This window comes from Mugil cephalus, chromosome 1 (assembly GCF_022458985.1).
Source record: "Mugil cephalus isolate CIBA_MC_2020 chromosome 1, CIBA_Mcephalus_1.1, whole genome shotgun sequence".
In the NCBI taxonomy this organism is placed as follows: Eukaryota; Metazoa; Chordata; class Actinopteri; order Mugiliformes; family Mugilidae; genus Mugil; species Mugil cephalus.
This window is the reverse complement of record NC_061770.1, coordinates 33793742-33812259: the sequence shown is the minus strand read 5'-3', so window position 1 is coordinate 33812259 and position 18518 is coordinate 33793742. Positions and strand designations below refer to the sequence as shown.

Below are 18518 nucleotides of genomic sequence, written 5' to 3'. Positions count from 1 at the left end.
GGCGATGCTCCCAGGCCTCACAGGAAAAACACATTTTCCTCGGCAGCTAAAACGAGACAAAAGAAAATCACCCCGTTTGAAGAGAAGTCGCTGTGACTGCTGTGACTCTCCTTCATCATCACTGTGATGTGACAGTGAAGGGCAAAAATAGATGACAAAGAAACAGGGGGATACAATGAATTCAGAAGTAACTTTCAATTGTAGAAGTGGAATAACTAACTGCTATGACTGGTCTTGATGTTCCTTACGATTTGACGGATATGGCTCATTTACTTGCTTTCCTATCCTAAATTGGCCGGGGCATCCTGAAAAAGGTTTCAGCCTCCGTAGACATTGGAGTCAGAGTTTTCCTGTATCCCTGAAAGCAGCCAGCTAACCAGGTCACAAGACACAACATAAGATGACTTTTGACTACTTTGGGAGGTGTATTTCCTCTTTTGTTTTCAATCTGGCAACAGCCCTGAGGATGGACTGGTCTGTCCACGAATTCCACAGAATTCAGAAACTAATGGTGACATTTTGCTGTGTGCAGCTAAACAGTGGTCAACGTAAGTAAGAGAAGACATTGAGCTGAATGCCAGGCATGTTGGGTTTCAGAAAGACAGTCATCGCTAAAGTGTTTTTTAGAACCTAAGAAGTATATATATCTATATATATATAGATATATATATATAATTATATATAAAATCACTTTTGAACTGGAAGTAGTTTTTGAAAAAATTATGTCGACTCAGATTATTTCACTGTATATTAGAAGTCAAGTCCCCAGTCTGTACCAAAATATAAAAAATGTTTATTTTAAAGCAAAATGCAGAATTGGAATCCCAATGTCCTCAAACGAGTACGTGTAAATTTGTTAATTTGCCAATTTTGTTAATTTTCTTTGTTTTTATCAAACTAGAAACGTTAATAAGCAGAAATAAACAAGTGTATTGACCCTTTGTTATCAGTACACGGTCTAAATAAAGCAGACAAACTTAAAACATAATGTCCCCATATGAGGACACCGGATCTCGGGAGGTTAAGGTGCCAAAACCAGAAAAAAAAAAAAGAAAAAAAAACTTGGAGCCTGGGATATGTGTATGTCCTTTCAAATGCCATACAAGTCATTGTGGACTGGGTCTTATTTGCCTGAACCAAAGGACCAAAGGATCACCAAAACATTTTGAAAAGCTATTCAATGCCCTTGGTCAAGGGTCCTTCCTACATCAAATGAAAGAACCAACACATACATCCAGATCCAGCTGTCAGGACAACCTTCAGAAGAAGTATTCACTGTTCCTGTAGTACATTTGATATTTATTCTCCGCATTTAACCCATCCATAGAATAATTTGGGGTGTAGGAGGATTCCAGAGTGATTCATAAAAGTGACCGTACCATCCTAGGTCTACTTCCCTAACCCCTAGACCTCAGCTGCTTCTAAAAGAAAAGATCAAGATAAAGAAGCTAGCTTCAGATGAGCTGGACAGAAGGGTGCGAGTAGATTAGGTCCACTGTAGGTGCAGCACATTTATCAGCATTTCTCGAATATTTGAAAGTCCAAAGATTCCATGAGTGGTGATACCAGCCTTTAGTTCAGAGTAGATAAATACCTCAAACCTGAGAACCACCAAGCGAGAGCTCTGTTTTATAAAAATTCCTGTAGCAACATGTTTTCCATTCACATAGCGAAGCCTTCAAGTGGCTGGAATAAATACAGAAAAGAGGAAAACCATACCCTGAGCGCTTGCTTAACCTCACCAAGTCATTTCTGTGCCTAAATTTAACATTTGCATTAATCACAACAGTGTCATCACACAACTTTTTAAACATTTCCAGTTACTGTTTATAATAAATGATCTGATGTGCAGGGACTTTAAGCGTCCGTCTTTCTCTGAGTCACAAATGGAACATCGTTCAGTGAACTTCGCAACCTTTTCCTCAGTCAGCAGAGCTTTGGAGTGATGCTGCGATCGCCTCTCCACCCCCATGGAAGATAAATGGTGGATGGCGATGACAGGCACCGGGGTGAAACATTATCATCCATCTGAGTGGCTTCTCAGGTTCGTGATGAGAGTTATTCAGATGAGCTCAGTGTCAAAGTTGAATTGATGAGAAGAGTTTTTCCATCTCGGCGGCCACATCGCCCCAAGTTCGCGACGCAACACTGTCGCGAGTCTCAGCGTTGGAATGAGTTACAGTAGATACATCTGCACTGGTGTAATTTCCTTGGAGATGGAGATGTCAGACGTCTGCTGGGGAGTGAGGAGTAACGCCAGACTCCTTTCGAGCGTTCAAGTATCAAAGAGAAATCCCCGGTTTCAAGCATATTTGTTTGAGGGAACAGCGCATTGCCAACGTCCTCTCTGGAAATTCAAACAAGGCAATAAAAAAAAAAAAAAAAAAAAAAAGATTAAATTCTACGCTCCATCTGGAAAGAAAGTTTGCGTCACCTTGAAAACGTTAAATGGCAATGAAGTGAGATCCCTGCTCGGGGAGCATACAGCACTTTTTATTTCTGCGGAATCAAGCAAAAGGGTCAATGTGTTCCCTGGAGCAAAAGGAGAGAACAAACAATTTTTGGTCATCTTGGTTTTGAGAAGGAGGGGAAGCTGGATTGGACGTGTCTTCCCTTGAGCTTGCACTACATTTTGAATGATTTTTATTGTTGAACCTCAAAGTTTTTGCAGCTTTTGATTCAGAAACAGTTCACCAGATTGCTGACCTTTATCCCCTTATATGGGACTCATTGAAAAACTTGGCAACTTAAAATTTCAACCCTAGTGTTATTGTAGGGCATAAGAAGAAGGGGTGGGCGATACTGGGAATCTTGTTATCGACCAAATAGTATTGCAGATACCGATATTTTTACTTGAAATACCAGCCGTTAGTTAGCTGATTATGTGTTTAATTAAATAATTCCCCTTTTACTACTATTGATATTTAATTTTCATGTAGTAAAACAAGATTAACGAATTCACCACATATGGTTCCTTGCCTTTAAGTGGAAAACAAACCTATTTAGAGCATTAGAACATAAGAGCTGATTGCGGCACTTGTCAACGTACACATTAGACGACGTTAGTCCACTTCTTCTTCGTGGTACCTAATAAATCAGTTACGCTCAGCGTTCATGCTGAGGTGGACCTTGTAGACCACATTAGACCCTGATTAGACCCTGATCAGGGACTGAATGAAAACCACATGCTTCTTAACCTCACGGAGGGACACAGGGACGCAATATGAAATGTGAATGAAGTTACCAGATATGGTTCTTGCTCCATAAAAGGTTAAGCATAGCATAGGGAAAATAATAATAATAATAATACATATCTACCACAAATATGCTGTCCTTCCTATCATGCGTCTCCCAAAAGACCTTGGCTCTCCGCTTCACGCTTGGGAATGCTCTCAGCTTCCCGTTCGTCTATCTGGCATAAAAGATGCTTGTCCTGATCTCAATTACTGTCCAGATTTATGGCGGTTTCCACAGTCATAATGGCCCCCATAACTCGTTCCCATCTGGAACACATCTATCAGTTTGCAAGGTAATGCATATAGATTTCCCCTCACATTTTACGGCATTGTTTGTCAATGACCTCATCCTGAACTCTGTGTTTTGTTAGGTAATTGCAGAGAGGAGCCGTTCACCTTTTCCTAATTTGGCAGGAGGATATTTGGTTGATGGTTTGTTTTCGGAGGGTAATGTAACAGCACAGTGGCGTAACGTTCTGGGACAAAGACACATAATTCATCTCGGCAGCTGCGGTTATTACAGTGAGCATACACTGGAGGTGCGCCACTGAGAGATGTCGGTACGCTACAGCTGTAGTTTTTAGAAACGTGCACTGACGTTTGCCCAGAAGAAGAATTGATTGCTTTGGCCTATAGCACTTAGAGGAACAGTTGGGTTCTGTAGCTATAACCAAATTTTCTTTTTATCTCTCCTCAAACTTTTCTCAATAGCATGCTGCTGTATGTACTCAGTCGTGATGTGAACAAATAAATCAGTTTAGACTAATCAGCCCAATTTTTAATATCTCCTAGCTTTGTGCAACAAATTGAATTCAGTTCAAAAGCCAAAAGCAAAAGGTATCTGCACGGAAATTTGATTTGCTTAGATAAAACGCTCTCGATCTCCAGGTCATATTTATGGCACTGTTGGCACTGAACACAATAAAAAGCTTACTAAATTGTACAGATCTGAATATGATTACAGCATCCTGTGAATCATTCTAATGACTCTAATAAATTCTGTTTAGTTGAACGTTTTCCAAGGAAATTGACGCTGTCTGCATTTTGCTCATTCAGCCCATCTACGTCTTACATCCACTGGTTTCATTCTTGGTGTCCAAGGTAGGGTGGGCACTCTGGGAGTGGTTGTGGATGAACTGTGGGGGCTCCATAGGCTAAAACAGGGCTAAGGTTCTCATTGCGGAATATGCTAAATGGGCAAAATAACAGTATATTTTGGCTTAGCTAGCAATCTGAGGCTAATGTTAATGCTAAAACTAGTACTTTCAAACAGACCAGGAAGTAAGTTTCAGACAGAGACCCACTGTAGCAGCTAAAGATGCTAACGTCAAGGTTAAAGCAGGACTTAGCGTCCCTACAAGCCTCCGACAACATCATAACTGCAGAGATCATTGTTCAACATTACTAGCTGTGAGTATAAACAGAAACACTGGAATGACAAAGTTGGTGCAACAATGTCATGTTTGTTGACGTCCCTTCGAGCTACACACAACACGCTGCAGTGAATCAAGTGAATCCATCATCTGGACCTGAGGTGACAATTATTGGATATGAAACCAACACGACTCATTACGTCACTGTACGGGTTATTTATTGTGGAAGACTAAAGCTCATTTGTCACATGTGACACTTGGGGTATTTTTGCTTCTTGAGAGACGTTTTAAATGCTGTGTGGTTTAGGTTTTTAACTGTCTCTCAGATGAAAGTACACAGATTTAAAGGAAATCACGGACTCAGCTGACCTGCTCTCATTCCACAGCTGTGGGGCACGAGCTGCAAACCTGCTGCCCTTTTTGTTTTCAGGTACAATGTCCACTGCAGTTCATTTAGGCGGGGGCATGAATGTGTAAGAAAACTCCTTCAGTCCGTCCATTGCATTGCTAGCATTGCTAACAAATCAAGTGGCAATACAAACAATCTCAACTCCAGATTAGAAATGGGCAATAACTTATTGTGCATGATATAATGGCAAATACAACCCCATCGATTTTGCATGCAACGTACTCTGCGCCCTCACAGCCACTTGCTGCCATAGCTCACGCATGGCTATGGCTAACGGCTAACGAGGCTCCTCAGCAATAACATGGAACTGGTTCAGATATCATAAGGTGGATGTGGAACAAACTTGCAAAAAAAAAAAAAAAAAAGGATAATGGCTAATGATAGCAACACAACAAATTTATTCCACCACCTGAAGCACAACCGCAAGCCGCAGTATGACCAGAGCCAGCAAATGAGTCGGGGGAAAGCGGTCACATCCTCCGGTAAATCATGGTGACCAGACGTCCCAGATTTCTGGGGACAGACCCTATTTTGGATGACCTGTCCCCCCGGCTAAAACTGTCCCCAAAAATGTCCCCGGAAAATGTTGCATATGGTAGCCGGCCGCGGCGCAGACATTAAGATAACATGATAAGCAAAGCCAGTGATGGAAAGAATAACTGGTCAGTATGATCTTAGAGCTCTAAAGACAGACAGATAGAGCAAAAAACATGGATTGGAATCATATGTTTAGAACAATTTTTATCATTATGGACAGAATGGCAAAATTTATCGCGCTAAATTTTTTAGCCCATATCGCCCATCCCTACTCAAGGCCCATTTACTCTGGCAAACACTCTTGTTCACCTGTGGACAGGCTGCAAGAATGTTTCAGTTACCTGGATGTGAGCATGTCCAGAATAACAAAATGAAGTATTTGCCACCAACATTAAATAAATCTCAGATTTTCTCACCATCTCATGGAAAAAAGACAGTAGATATCCCACGTCGGACTAAAAAGGTATAACCAAGATATCTATTTGTCACATTATCATAAGTATTTGTTTATGCGTGTGTGTCTGTGTGCGTGACCAAGCATGACCGTGGAAAAATCCCCCTGTGGAAACACTACGGGGGGAAAGAAAATCAGCGCTGAGCGGAAACACGCTCATTAAAGCTGTTTGTGTGTCTAAGTGCGATTCGCGCGAAGCCCCAGGGTTGTGCCCTCAGATGGTGTTTGTCATACATACTGCACACACACGTGCGGCCGTCTGTCCCATGATGCACCTGTGTCCACATGGGCCTGATCAGTACAAACCGTTCATCCATATGTTCCCTGGTCAATAATTACAGCACATGAGTCAAGTCAGGGGTGAACAGAGGCACCGTGCAGGTAGAAAGCATCAACCTGGATTCAAGTGAGAAGAGAAAGGCCGTTCAGTGATTAGTAAGGAAATTTCAATATAGAGTAAAATTCCTGAATTTGTCACCCCCAAGTGGGAGCAATCCAAGACTGTCATTTCTTTTAAAACATTACGCAGTTTTATACTCAGTTTACAAATACCATGGCCAAGTGACCCTCAGATTTAATCTGATCAAGCTAATGGATTGCTAATTTGGAAGCTAATTTGGAAGATTCTGCACCCCATCCGAAAATCTCCCTGTAAAGTGTAAGATAAGATAATCCTGCAATTAACATTTGCCTTTTTATTCATTCATTGTAACAGTGAACTTCCCTGACTTTTAAAAGTTTTCTGTGACCCTATTTAGTTTCCCTTGTGTTTCATGTTTTTGGTAAAGTTCTTCCTTGTTTCCTCGTTTCTTGTTTTGTTTCACTTCCTGTGCTTTTCCCACTTTGATTGGTGGACTGGTTTCTCGGCCTCTATGTACACTGTGTTCGCTAAGAGCAGACACAGTTGATTGCGGCACAGCAAGCTGGTGTGACTTTACGTGAGGGAGGGGAGGCAGACCTGACAGGATTCCTTTACTCTTTTACTGGACACTTTAATCTTGGGCCGATCACTCAGATTTCTGATAAAACTGTTATCTTTTAGATAGCTTCTCATTCATTCTAACTGAAGGTTGTTGATGTAACACAGTCTGACCGCTCCCTGCTCCATTTGTCTACTCTCTAACCTTGGTACAATCAAGTCTTGCTGCAGAATATTTCTGGTCAACTGGTCCATCCAGCGTCAGCAGTTCATAAAAGGCTTGTCCCTGGACACAAATTTCAAAACATCATGTATTTCAAATGACTGGTCCACTGTATACTGTATGTATGCATATGTGACTGGCTTCATTCTGGAGTCGGCCATTGTAAATGTCTCTGCGGCACTATGGAAACTATTTATGATCTTACACCCAGTGCCACGGGGCCATGTGCACGCTTATAGCCAAGTAGAACGCCTCGAGGTTGGACCCCAACAAATACAAATCATTACTCGTCTACTCATTGCCAACTTATGTTAAGCAAAATGAAACAGGTCCCACTCTACACTAAATTGCGGCAGTCATCACACTAGCTTTTAATGATCGCTCCATGTGGAATACACTTACTGAATCCCTTCCTCTCCAGCACGAGGTGGATTAAAAACGATCAGATGATCATTAGTTGCTTAGAAACGGCGGAAGAACTGTCTACTGGGTGACATGTACTCGTCTTCATTAGTGATATCTGAGAAACCTCTGAGCAATAACGACACAAAGTTGTACTGCCCAACATGATACACAGGACATATCTAATATAGATCTAATATATACTTTAAAAGTCCCACGAGTGGTCCGGAAAACATTTTGAGCCTTAACAGACATCTAGCAAGTTATGACGCCACCAGCCTGATTAGCAAAGAGACCACGCCCTTATTTATATACATGAGAAGAAATTAAAAGAGACCTAGCCTTGTTATTGTTATTATACACCTTATTTTCGGTATATGTCAAAATCACCTTGTGTAGGGATTACTGCAACAAAACATTTCCAGTTACTGCTGATGTGTTGTCTAGAGACGCTTGGGGGAATTTTAGCCCATTTCTCAGTACAGAACCACTTCAGTTTTGAGATGTTGGTGAGTTTCCTCAAAAGAACTGTTTGTTTCAGGTCCTTCAGAAGTTCTTTTATTTTATTTTATTTTATTTTTTTTATCATTGAGGTCTTTTCATGCACTTCCACGTTGGTTTCATTTTCCACCCTTGAGGACTTGGGATAGCTAAAATCTAGCTTACACCTGAAAATTAATACAATTTTTTACAATCTGTCAAATATCTTTTGTTTTTAAAATTAAATTTGAATAAAAATGTAAAAATTCCAATTTTCAAGAGCAGCAAAACTTTAAAAATATTAACTAATATGGATCACTGTGGAATGTGTATAAACGGTGACACTATCATCCAGTGCATGCAGGACAAACTTGAAAGGCAGTCCGCTGTTGATATTTAGGGAAGGTCAAAAAATATCTTTCTTGGCATACTAAGTCCTGAAACCATCAGATAATCCCTCCATTCCCTTTGAGGCGAACTGGACTTCAGTCTGTAAAGGACACACCTCGCTCAAGGCCACTAATGACAAACTAATATACTGTCTCAGATTCCTGATATTCTCATTGTTTGTTTAAGAATGTTCTCGCTTGTGGAATCAGCATGAAACTGAACTATAAAGACGACGGAGCCCAAATTTGTTCCTTTGCGCATTTTCTTCATTATTAGTCACAGTCCTTGCACATGAAGTATAGGTTAAGTGGCAAAAAGTGTCTTACAGTATTGTAAGCAGTAAATGATTCAAGAACAGTAAAACAGAAGATGCTAATTCTAAGGGTTAAATTCTGGTGTATTGCATTTCTAGCTAACTAATTTTACCCAAACTGCTACCATACAAGTCATAAATGTTATATTGAATTTTCCAATAGGACTGAATTGACAAATATCGAATACAGAAGGCCAAAGAAAATGTGCTTCATACCTTGCTGCAGAATTCTGCGAAAATAATGTGGTTGCCAGCATGTTAGCATAGAACCTACTACCACTTTGTAATCTCAGTTACAACTGATTACATGTTTCTTTGCTGCCCCCCAGTGGCCAAAAACATATATTTTGCAGCTTTAAAATACAAACGGATTAACAGAGTATTGGTTTAGTTTTTTGTTTGTTTGTTTGTTTTTTGTTATTTAAAAATCATCTATTAATCAAAAGTTGTTTTTAAGACGCTGCCTCGTTGAGAAAGCTCAGCGCATGACCACGAAGCACATAAGCCCTTGCAGATGGGTTTCTCTGGCATTTTATTAGATGAAAATATACACCCATGCACTCGATTCCCCTCGGTGGACTCCTGTGCTCCACGTCTGCTTGGCTAACTGGATTAGCCCCGGTGTGGCAGCTTGCTGATGAATAGCTAGCACTAGGTGTTAGGTAATGTGTTGCGAGAAAGCAGGTTCCGGGAATTCATCATAATCATCACCACCCGGGGAGGTCTGTTCTGGATGCTGACGCTCAGCTGGGTGGCACTCAGCGCGGCAGGGGTGGGCTGGCAGAAACAACACATGGGTTGTTTTCAAAGGACGCTTTCTGTTCCAAAACTAAATGACCTGCTATATGTCCCTGTACATTTTCTGCTGAGTCTCTGGTACTAGGCGCACATTTCTGAAGCAAAAACTGCATACAATTATTCAAAAATTTTGTATTTATAAAAGACAGTCAGATGACAATGCCCATAAAACATTCTCTCATAGCACACAGCCCTGTGCAGTGTCTCAGTAAACTATGAGAAGTCCGCACAAAAGAAGGGTCTTATCTAAGTGAAAAGTCGTCATTAATGCTACACTTTCCCTTATTTACAACTTGTCATTTTCATCACGGATGGTTGGTTGGAGGCTCAGAGCTTAATGCTGTTGTTGTTTGAAAACAGAAACAGGCTTTTGCAGCATCAGACTACAAAACCCTGGGATTTTGGAGGCTCTGGCCACTTGCCTACGTTGCTTGGTTGTTACGTTGGTATCATAGTCCGTGTATTCGTGATAATACTGGTAATGTGGCATCACATTACCAGGCATCACACTCACACTGCTGCAGCAGTTCCATGTGCCGTAGGAATGTTTAGCCAAAGGTGGCACAGCTGTGAGTTTGTCCTCAAACAAGGACACCACCAGTGCTGGGAGGCTCAGCTGGCTCCAGCACACATTATGGGTCTGCCACAGAGTCAATAAAGGGAAGCTAATGTGTGGCTGTAACTGAGTGATGGCCTAGTCAACACTGTTTATAATGTCTTGTTTGTGTGGTGAGCCAACTACTTAGTACACACAGGCATTGACACATGATAACGGGATGTGGTAGGTCCAGTCCAGCATTACTTTACTGTTCAAATATGAATTCAGATGATGCTACTGCAATGACGATTTTTCAAAAGCTCAGAACCAGGCTCTGAGTGACGAATAAATCGGAAACATTGGAGTCTTTTAGCTCATTGTTTTGGTTTAATTTAACATGAGGGTTCAGTTGTGTTTAATTGTTGCCATCAAGCATTTCCCCTCACCAGCAGAAGAGATATACCTCTAGCTACACACATCCAGGCTAGCCACTGTTCCACTTGCTTCAATAACTCAACAAAAACGCTTGATCTTGAGGGTTATTGTTGCCTTGGACATAGAGGGACAGGTTCCAGAGATACTAACCACTTGCTATCCCAAAAGTAACCCACGCCTCCAAAGAGACAGAAGCCTTAATCCAGCACCTCACAGCGTTCGGTCACACTACCGACCACAACTGGGTTCCTCTACAGTGACTGAAACCTGCTTGAGTTCTGCCAAGAGCCAAGATCAAATGTTTAAGGTATTGACCAACATCAATAGTATTAGTTTCATCTGGGCTTTACTAGGTCCTCTGGTCTAAAGTTGGTCTGGAGTTTCTCTTTTGGGAACTCATTATGCCCTGGGAGAGATCTGCCGAGCAGATCAAATCGTCTGCGTGGGTTTCTTGTGGAATAGGAAAAAAGAGTAACAGTGACACTATTCATACACATCATCCAAGCACCATGGAGTTTGTTGACAATAAAGTGGATCGAATTGGTTAGACTATCCGGTAGTGTGCAAGTCATTTTTCTATATTGGTTGACACATGGCACATAGTGAAATCCAAATAGAGCGTTACCAAGCTGGACATTAGGGCTAGGGCTAGGGCTAGGGCTAGGACACTGATTTTTTCATAATCCGAAGCAACTGATAGTATCATGAATAATTAATCTGAACATGACAGTTGCAGCATAAGACTGCACCAACGTATGTATCTCATATAAGGCCTTTGTTATCTGGTTGAACCTCTGAGCACATGTCTGGATCTCCCTTGTTATCAGTGATCTACAGCAGGTGGGACTGTAAATCCTCGTCCCCAGCTCCCAAGAGACAGCTCTGGCCACGGCCGTAATAAGCAATCAAATGATTCACCTTCCTCCCCTGGACCTGATTCTGTTTATTCTCTCCCATTCACAGATTTATTGAATCAATTTCCCAGCTCACATAAACGCAGAGGCGCAGACTGGCCGACGCTTCCCCTCTGCAGCGGAAACGCGTCCTAGATTCTACACAACCAAGCCAGCTGGTCAGACTCCGTCCTAGTATCACAGCTCCTGATACGTGCCATAGAGGACACGGTCTGCTTAGTGTAAGTCACGTTTCAGACAAGTGTTCCATCAAAGCTTTTTCAGGAGGTGTTGAAGTGTGAAGCAGAGGTGCGAAACTCAATATTTGCCCTCCTGAGTATTCATATCAAGACATGGGTGGAAAGCGGGACAGTCTAGCACGGTCTGTTACATTTACCAAATCTCAAGATAAGTCAAATGGAGCGTACAGCAGATTTACCCCATCTGTTCACTTCATTCCCGTCCTTCCTTCTCTTTCCCTGGACCCCAGTTTTTCTTCTGCATCTCATCTAATTGTTTGAGGTTTATTTTTAACCAAGTATGGCTTGGAATAGCTCACATCCTGAAATGGAAATTTGGGATGAACACAATGGGAACTTGGCTCAGACGCTGTCACCCCCACAGGGACTAAGTGACTCATGTAACCTCGACTGCAGCCACGCCAAAAGAAGATAGAAAAAAAAGGAGGGGAGCTGAGAGAAAGAAAAAGAGGAAATGTCAACCAAATAAGAAAAACACAGATTTATGTTAACACTTGTCCGTATCCAAACTTCACTGGCTGCCTGTAAATCTTTGATCTTACTTTTTTTTCTGCTTTCTTTTTTCATTATGCAATTGCCGTTCTCCGAGTGATGAAAAGCACATGGCCTTTTGCTTACATGTTCCCATTATAAAGTAATAACTTCCAAGCGGGGCCTGCAGACCTAATCCAAATCCAGCCGAAGAGCAGGGCCATTTATCAAACCGTTACACCCAACAGAGGTTTTCACCCCATGGAGATAGAGTGAATATATCCCTCTGTAAATACACATGACTATCTGCACTGTTTATATCCAATCAGGGGTCAGAAATGTAGCTGGCCCAAATCACAGTAGAAAACGATCAACGTATCTGTAATAAATGAATTCTTGAAATGTAAAACGTAGCTATTTATTAAAAAATTCTTGGTACAAGTTGTACAAATTAGTCGGCTAGACAGTTTGTCGGGTTCAAACCTGTGGCGTGATGCTTTAAGCATCACATGGACTAGCCACAAATAATGTGACAATAACAACATGGACACCTCGGAGAAGACAGGTGAGGAGTCCAGTGGGTCATTGCAGCAAACTAACCCCAACCCTAGCCCTAGCAGTAACCGTAACCCTAACCCTAAGTCCTGAAACACAACTAAACTACTACTGCAATTCATCTGAAAAGACATCCACTAACACTAGAGGAGGAACAATCCAAATCTTGTCAACAGGACAGTTGTCAGCAACTTCACCAAACATCCTGATATAAATATCAGACCTTTACCTGCAGTACACAGAAACGCCTTCAGGAAAAGAATACACCCAGCTACACTATCTCATCTTCCTCGGAGTACTATTAAATGTTATTGATGGTGCTGAGTTGCTGCCTGTTTTTATACAGGCTATACATATCTGCAGCACACAGTTGCTACATTTCCATTATCTCTAGAAGCAACGCGAAACACCTAAATATCATAATAAATAGCTGGTAATGGAAATGCCTACATTTCTAAAAACCTCTCAAATATTGCTATGTATATACTAATACTAAACATTTTTATACTCTCATGAGGTGGTTTTTCAGAGGTATCAATACAAAAGTTAATGGAAAGACTTTTTTTCCCGCATTTTCCCATCACCGAAATTGACACAGAGGGTCATGTGACCAGTTCATTTGAAGTCCATCTTCCTTAAAGTGAAGTCTCGCGTGACTAGGGTTTAAGAGAATTATGGGATATCGACATGAGAGACCGGACTTTACAAGAGTTCCAGCTCATTTGCAAAACACCTTTCAGTGGAAACACATACAAAGTGTACTTTATCAAAAATTGAAGATAAAAACATAATGGAAACGCAGCTACTATGAGCTGTCTGTTGTCAGCATATGTATTCAGGCCAAAGAATACAGATTTCATTGTTGCAAAGCATTACTTTCTGATGTGTTTCCATGCAGCCCTTACTTGGTACACGTTTAATAAAAGGTGCACAGACTGTTTTTCTATCACTGGCAGTAAAACAAGGTCAAATATTATTTCTAAAACTGTTACATATTCTAAAAAATGTCCTCAGCCAACAAAAATAAATAAATAGTGTATGGTTTCTCTGCAGCGTCTTACCGCGTAACACAACAGTGCTCCATTATTTTTACAATAACGATGACTGTGGTTGTTATACGTGCTGTGAAATCTATCAGAAAAATACAGGGAGTTCTTCAGCTCCCCTCAGCACTACTAACATTCGTCAATAACCGTTATAGTTTCAAGGCCCACAACTTTGTTTTCCAAGTTATCTAAGCCTTGCTTTCAGGCGTAAGAGTTTTCAGGAGTTGGCAGACGCAAACAAAACACGGAGTGAATGCTAATATTGTTCTGTCTTATCTGAATGTGCTAGGAATTTCCAAATTGCATTATTGAGGTTATGATAAATCTGTGCCGTTGTGACAAACCAAAGCTGGTGGCAGCTTGTGTGTTAGAGAAGCAGCTTCTGTGTGTAGAGAGATGTTTAAATACGAAGAAGGCATTTCCCCAAGTGGAATTGATAAAAGGCATTTAAAATAAACTGCTGTGAAAGTTTATTTGGGATATATATATATATATACACACACATATATATAATATATAATGTAATAATACACACACACACATATATATAATATAATAATATATAATGCAGCTGCATGTAGCAACATTCATCAAAAAGTAATTTGTTTTAGGTGATCCCTAATTTGGTGTTCTCAGAGCTTTGCCTAAAATAAAATCCCAGCTGAACTCCTAATGAGTAGCACCAGCTTCCAGCGGTTTAGCTGCAGAGACAGCTTCTGTGTTGCCTAATTCCACCCCTCCACCATGGCCGCATCATATGTACGGAGCTAACAACAAAAGTAGACGCTTCATTCCATCCGCAGGCCGGACCGTTTACAAAGAACTCAGCAGATAAACATCTGCGATCCATCTCTCGTGTGGTGAAAACAAAGCAAAACAGCCACTTGAGATATTTCCACCGTGATGCGACGGGCCAAATTTGCAGAATAAGAGAGGAGAGAGGGGAGAGGACAGATGCCTTATATAGTCAGAACAAACTCGAGCTCAGGTAGCCAGCGACTGGAGATGTTAACCTCTCTGAAGCTGATAAGCCAGCAGAAGTGATGACATGACTCAGAGGCTAAGAGGGAAAAAAATGTCAGGAATCCCGATCTCAGAGGGGGGAAAGCATGGCTGGTGTCTCTTTGGACTAAGCAGTGTAAGATGGAAAAAAACAAAACAAAATAGCAAAGAAGACGAAACCAATAGGCACAGGGGACGGATGATAGAGGACAGAAAAAGACAAAAAGTCAAACTGACCATTTCGCAAGCCAGACTCTCCACTTCCACTCAGCTGACCCAGCCAATCACAACAAAAAGGAGTGGGAGGAGGTTAAAGGTGAGGATTTCCCCCTCCAAACTCCGTCCCCAAGTTCCTGGACTCGGTTCAGATTCAGCCCACGAGTCCCACGACCTCGCTGGGACTGGTGCCGTGCGACGCAGGGCTGTGGGATCTGCGCCGAGAAGTGACGGCATGCGTTTATTTATGTTGGCCTCTGTGGGCGGCAGTGGTAACACATGAAAAATCATCCAAGGAGGAGGTGGGGGTTGGTGGTTGGGGCGGGGGTGTGGGTAGGCTGTCAGACTAGGAGAGTTGACACAGAGGCTGGCACTAATACTTTAATGAACCGGCGCTACTGGGGGATAAACAGCCGAGGACACGCGGATGAAAACAAGACTTTGTGCTTTTTGCCAATGCTTGACATTTCCCTGTGCTCTCAAGACTTTCCTTCCAGGGCAATGTAAAAGGAGTTGCACTCAGATTGTTCTGTTGTGTACTCAATTACAGCGACAACTTGACATATTGCTCAAACGACACGCAGCCTGGGTGCTCGTCTTCACCGCGGCCCACGAGTATCACACACAAACTATTCCTCCTCCCCGAAACAAGCACGACACTCTCCTTCCCCTCATCGCTTTACATCGTACTCACCCCATGCTGGTAGAAAAAGAAGTCCTTCCGCACGTGCACTGATGAGGTCCACCGCAGGGGGTATCCCTTTGCCGGCTTCTCCGCTCTCCTTCCTTTTCTTCCCCCTTACTTCTCTTTCTTGGGCTTTAGCGGTATCCTTTATTTGGAACTGAAAGGGAAAGCTATGCTAATAATAATGCAGAGAAGATGAGTGAGGGACGCAGAGATGGGATCATAATATTTGCTCCTAGTGTATCCCGCCAGGGACCCTACAAGCCTCCAGAGACTCTATCCCCTCCAGTCATCCCTCCTTTTCCCTCCCCTTCTCGTCCTCCTCCTCCTCTCCGAGCCCGGAGACTGTGCAGGCCTGCTGGGAGGCTGTCCGTGCTGGGACCCCCCTCTTCTCCCCACTCATTCCCATGACAGGATTCGGGATACTTGTGTGTCACTTGCTGTCCTTTTGCTGCTTTGGTGACAGATTAGTCCCGACCTAGGGATCGGTAGTCACTGCTCTCACCTCGCATCCCAAGTGGATGTCAGGCTCAAAATAGATGACTAGACTGAAAACAAGAAGTACTCTTGTGACTGACTGGCAGTGAGAAGATGGAAAGGAGACTGTTCATTAGGGAATAGTAATTTGAAGGTTTGCCAAAACTAACTAGGTACAGTACATTCAGTCTTTCTTAGACTTAGAGTTTAATGATCCTTAAGGGAAATTAACTGGTCAAAGTAGAAAGATGAGCTGTTATACAGCTGGTTAGAGTAGGGTATAAAAGAAGTTATGTAGTGTTCACTATGGGAGCGGAGCTAAATCAGTCTGTTGGAGAATGAACTCCTCTGCCCCACTAATGTTTAGTGTGGAATAAAGACAACTGGACTTGACGTTCCCTGAAGACGTTTCGCCACTCAACCAAGTAGCTTCTTTAGTTCTTTAGTGTAAATGGTGTTGAAGCTTCTGGGGGAAGTTTTCAGTTTATGACAATAGCTTCATTAGAGCACCATTCATAGGGTAAGTAGCCAAGGGACACAGTCCCCATCCTTAACGACAGGTAGCTACCCAGCCGTTAAGGCCATTAGTGGCACCAGTTTCTGGTCAGGCATGTTTCTGATGGGTTTACCCTCAGAGTTTTCCTATTTAAACCTCAACTTTTTCACTAGTCTCTCAGAACTAGAAGAAGCTACTTGGATGAGTGGCGAAATGTCTTCAAGAAACTCTACAAGTCCAGTTGCCTTTATTCACTGCCTTTATTCACTGCCTTTTGGATTATCAGGACCTGGACGACTGAGAACCTTCACAGACACAACGTTTAGTGTAGTGGATGAGATGGACTGTCCATAATAGACAGCAGTTTATCCAGTATCCTCCTGTCCCTCACTGAGACAAAGACAAATCACATACTCCACTAGGAGTGAGTAACTAATTTAGTCCCACTAGTATTCAGGTGTTTACCTCTTACACTGTGGCTTATTTTAGTCTTGTATATGCCTCATCTGGGCTAGAAATCACGAAATCTCTCATCAGTGCTTTGGCTTAGACACATCTCTGTGAAAGAGAAAACATCAATATGCCTTTAAGGTCAATGTGAAACATTTATTCAGTCACATCTGCAAAGTATTCCACTACAATAGAGCAGTTTATAATCCAAAAGAATAAATAAAAGTTGATGTGCCAACGTCCTTAAGCAATGATAGCTTCCTCCACCAAGAAACTTTGCCCAAATTACTCTCTACCTTGCAAATGATTCTACATTTTTTTTTTTTTTTTTTTTTTTACCAAGAAACCACACATTTGAAACTCTTGTGCAACCATGCCTTTCTACAGATGATGCTCAATCGTACCTTCCAGTGGTGATCTAGGCTGTTTTAAGTCCTTTCTGAATTTAAATCTTGGCTACCTAAAAGCGATATTCATTTGGCATGGCAATATTATATCAATATACTGACAGCAAGTATTTATTATATACATTTCAAGTATTGAAGTCCTCCGTCCACTAGCTGGTGCTGCTGCACTGTTTGCATTTGTTCCATTGGACTTCACTTGCTCATGCAACAGGATTTCAGGGCCGGTCACTGTGTCTGTCTGCTTGATTAAAACACTTTATATTATGGATAAAACAGTTGTTGGCAAGTTGATTTTAATTTCAATTAAATTTGTTTTCGAGATACTGGTTTAGTTGGCTCCCGTCCATATCTCTGATCTTCTGCATCGAGTCTATGTGATTGCTTTGGCCTTTTGAATTTAGTTGACTGGACATTACTCTTCGTAGGAAAATCTTTGAGGGTTATTAAAACATTTTCCATGTAAGACCTTTCCCACACAATGGTCTCTTCCCATGAAATTAATGATTTTACTTCAAAGTCATTTGTTTGTTGAATGTTCAGTACAAATAAACTGCGCTTATCTTATGGTTTCTGCATCGGTTGATGGGAAATTTTCCACAGGCCTCGAAAATGAGTCAAAACACTGGGGACATACAACTGGATCTGAGAGCGAGGCAACTGTAAGAAGTCCATTGGTTATATAAGTTACATAAAAGGTGAAAAAAGTAAAAATTTTGTTAAACTTCTCTCTCAAAATGTTTATAAATTCTACTGTTACATACATTTATCATATTCCATTCTCATAATAAACTTTGATTTCAGGACAAAGGAAGAAAATCCATTTTTAATCCAAAGGGTTCTGGAAAATTTGGCAAAAGAATACATTTTATTTGTGACCTTACAGTAGAAATATAGATTGTTGTCGTCAAAAGACAGAGTTAGATTCTTTTCTTTAACCGACCTGAGGCCTGATTGTGTCAATGTTTAACTATGATTCATTACAAAGTTATGTAAAATGCAACAAAACATTCAGACTCTACACTGTAAAATGTCATAACCTGATAAATGACTAAA

At 41.5% G+C, this 18518-nt stretch overlaps 1 protein-coding gene across 5 annotated transcripts in view; it reads right to left on the bottom strand.

Annotated features, from left to right (window-relative positions):
* The window catches only part of pde5ab (phosphodiesterase 5A, cGMP-specific, b), an 81036-nt gene extending 65132 nt beyond the window's left edge, over nucleotides 1-15904 (bottom strand). For 2 of the 5 annotated variants that reach the window (XM_047602433.1, XM_047602463.1), the window contains exon 1: nucleotides 15645-15903. Coding sequence is in view for 1 of the 5 variants with exons in the window: in XM_047602463.1 (XP_047458419.1) it covers nucleotides 15645-15649 (5 nt within the window). In the remaining 4 variants the exon portion in view is untranslated. Of the gene's footprint in view, nucleotides 1-14971; nucleotides 15156-15644 lie in introns of those variants that run through there. The other 3 variants (XM_047602443.1, XM_047602471.1, XM_047602453.1) reach the window with 2 other exon arrangements.
* Nucleotides 15905-18518: the final 2614 nt, after the last annotated feature.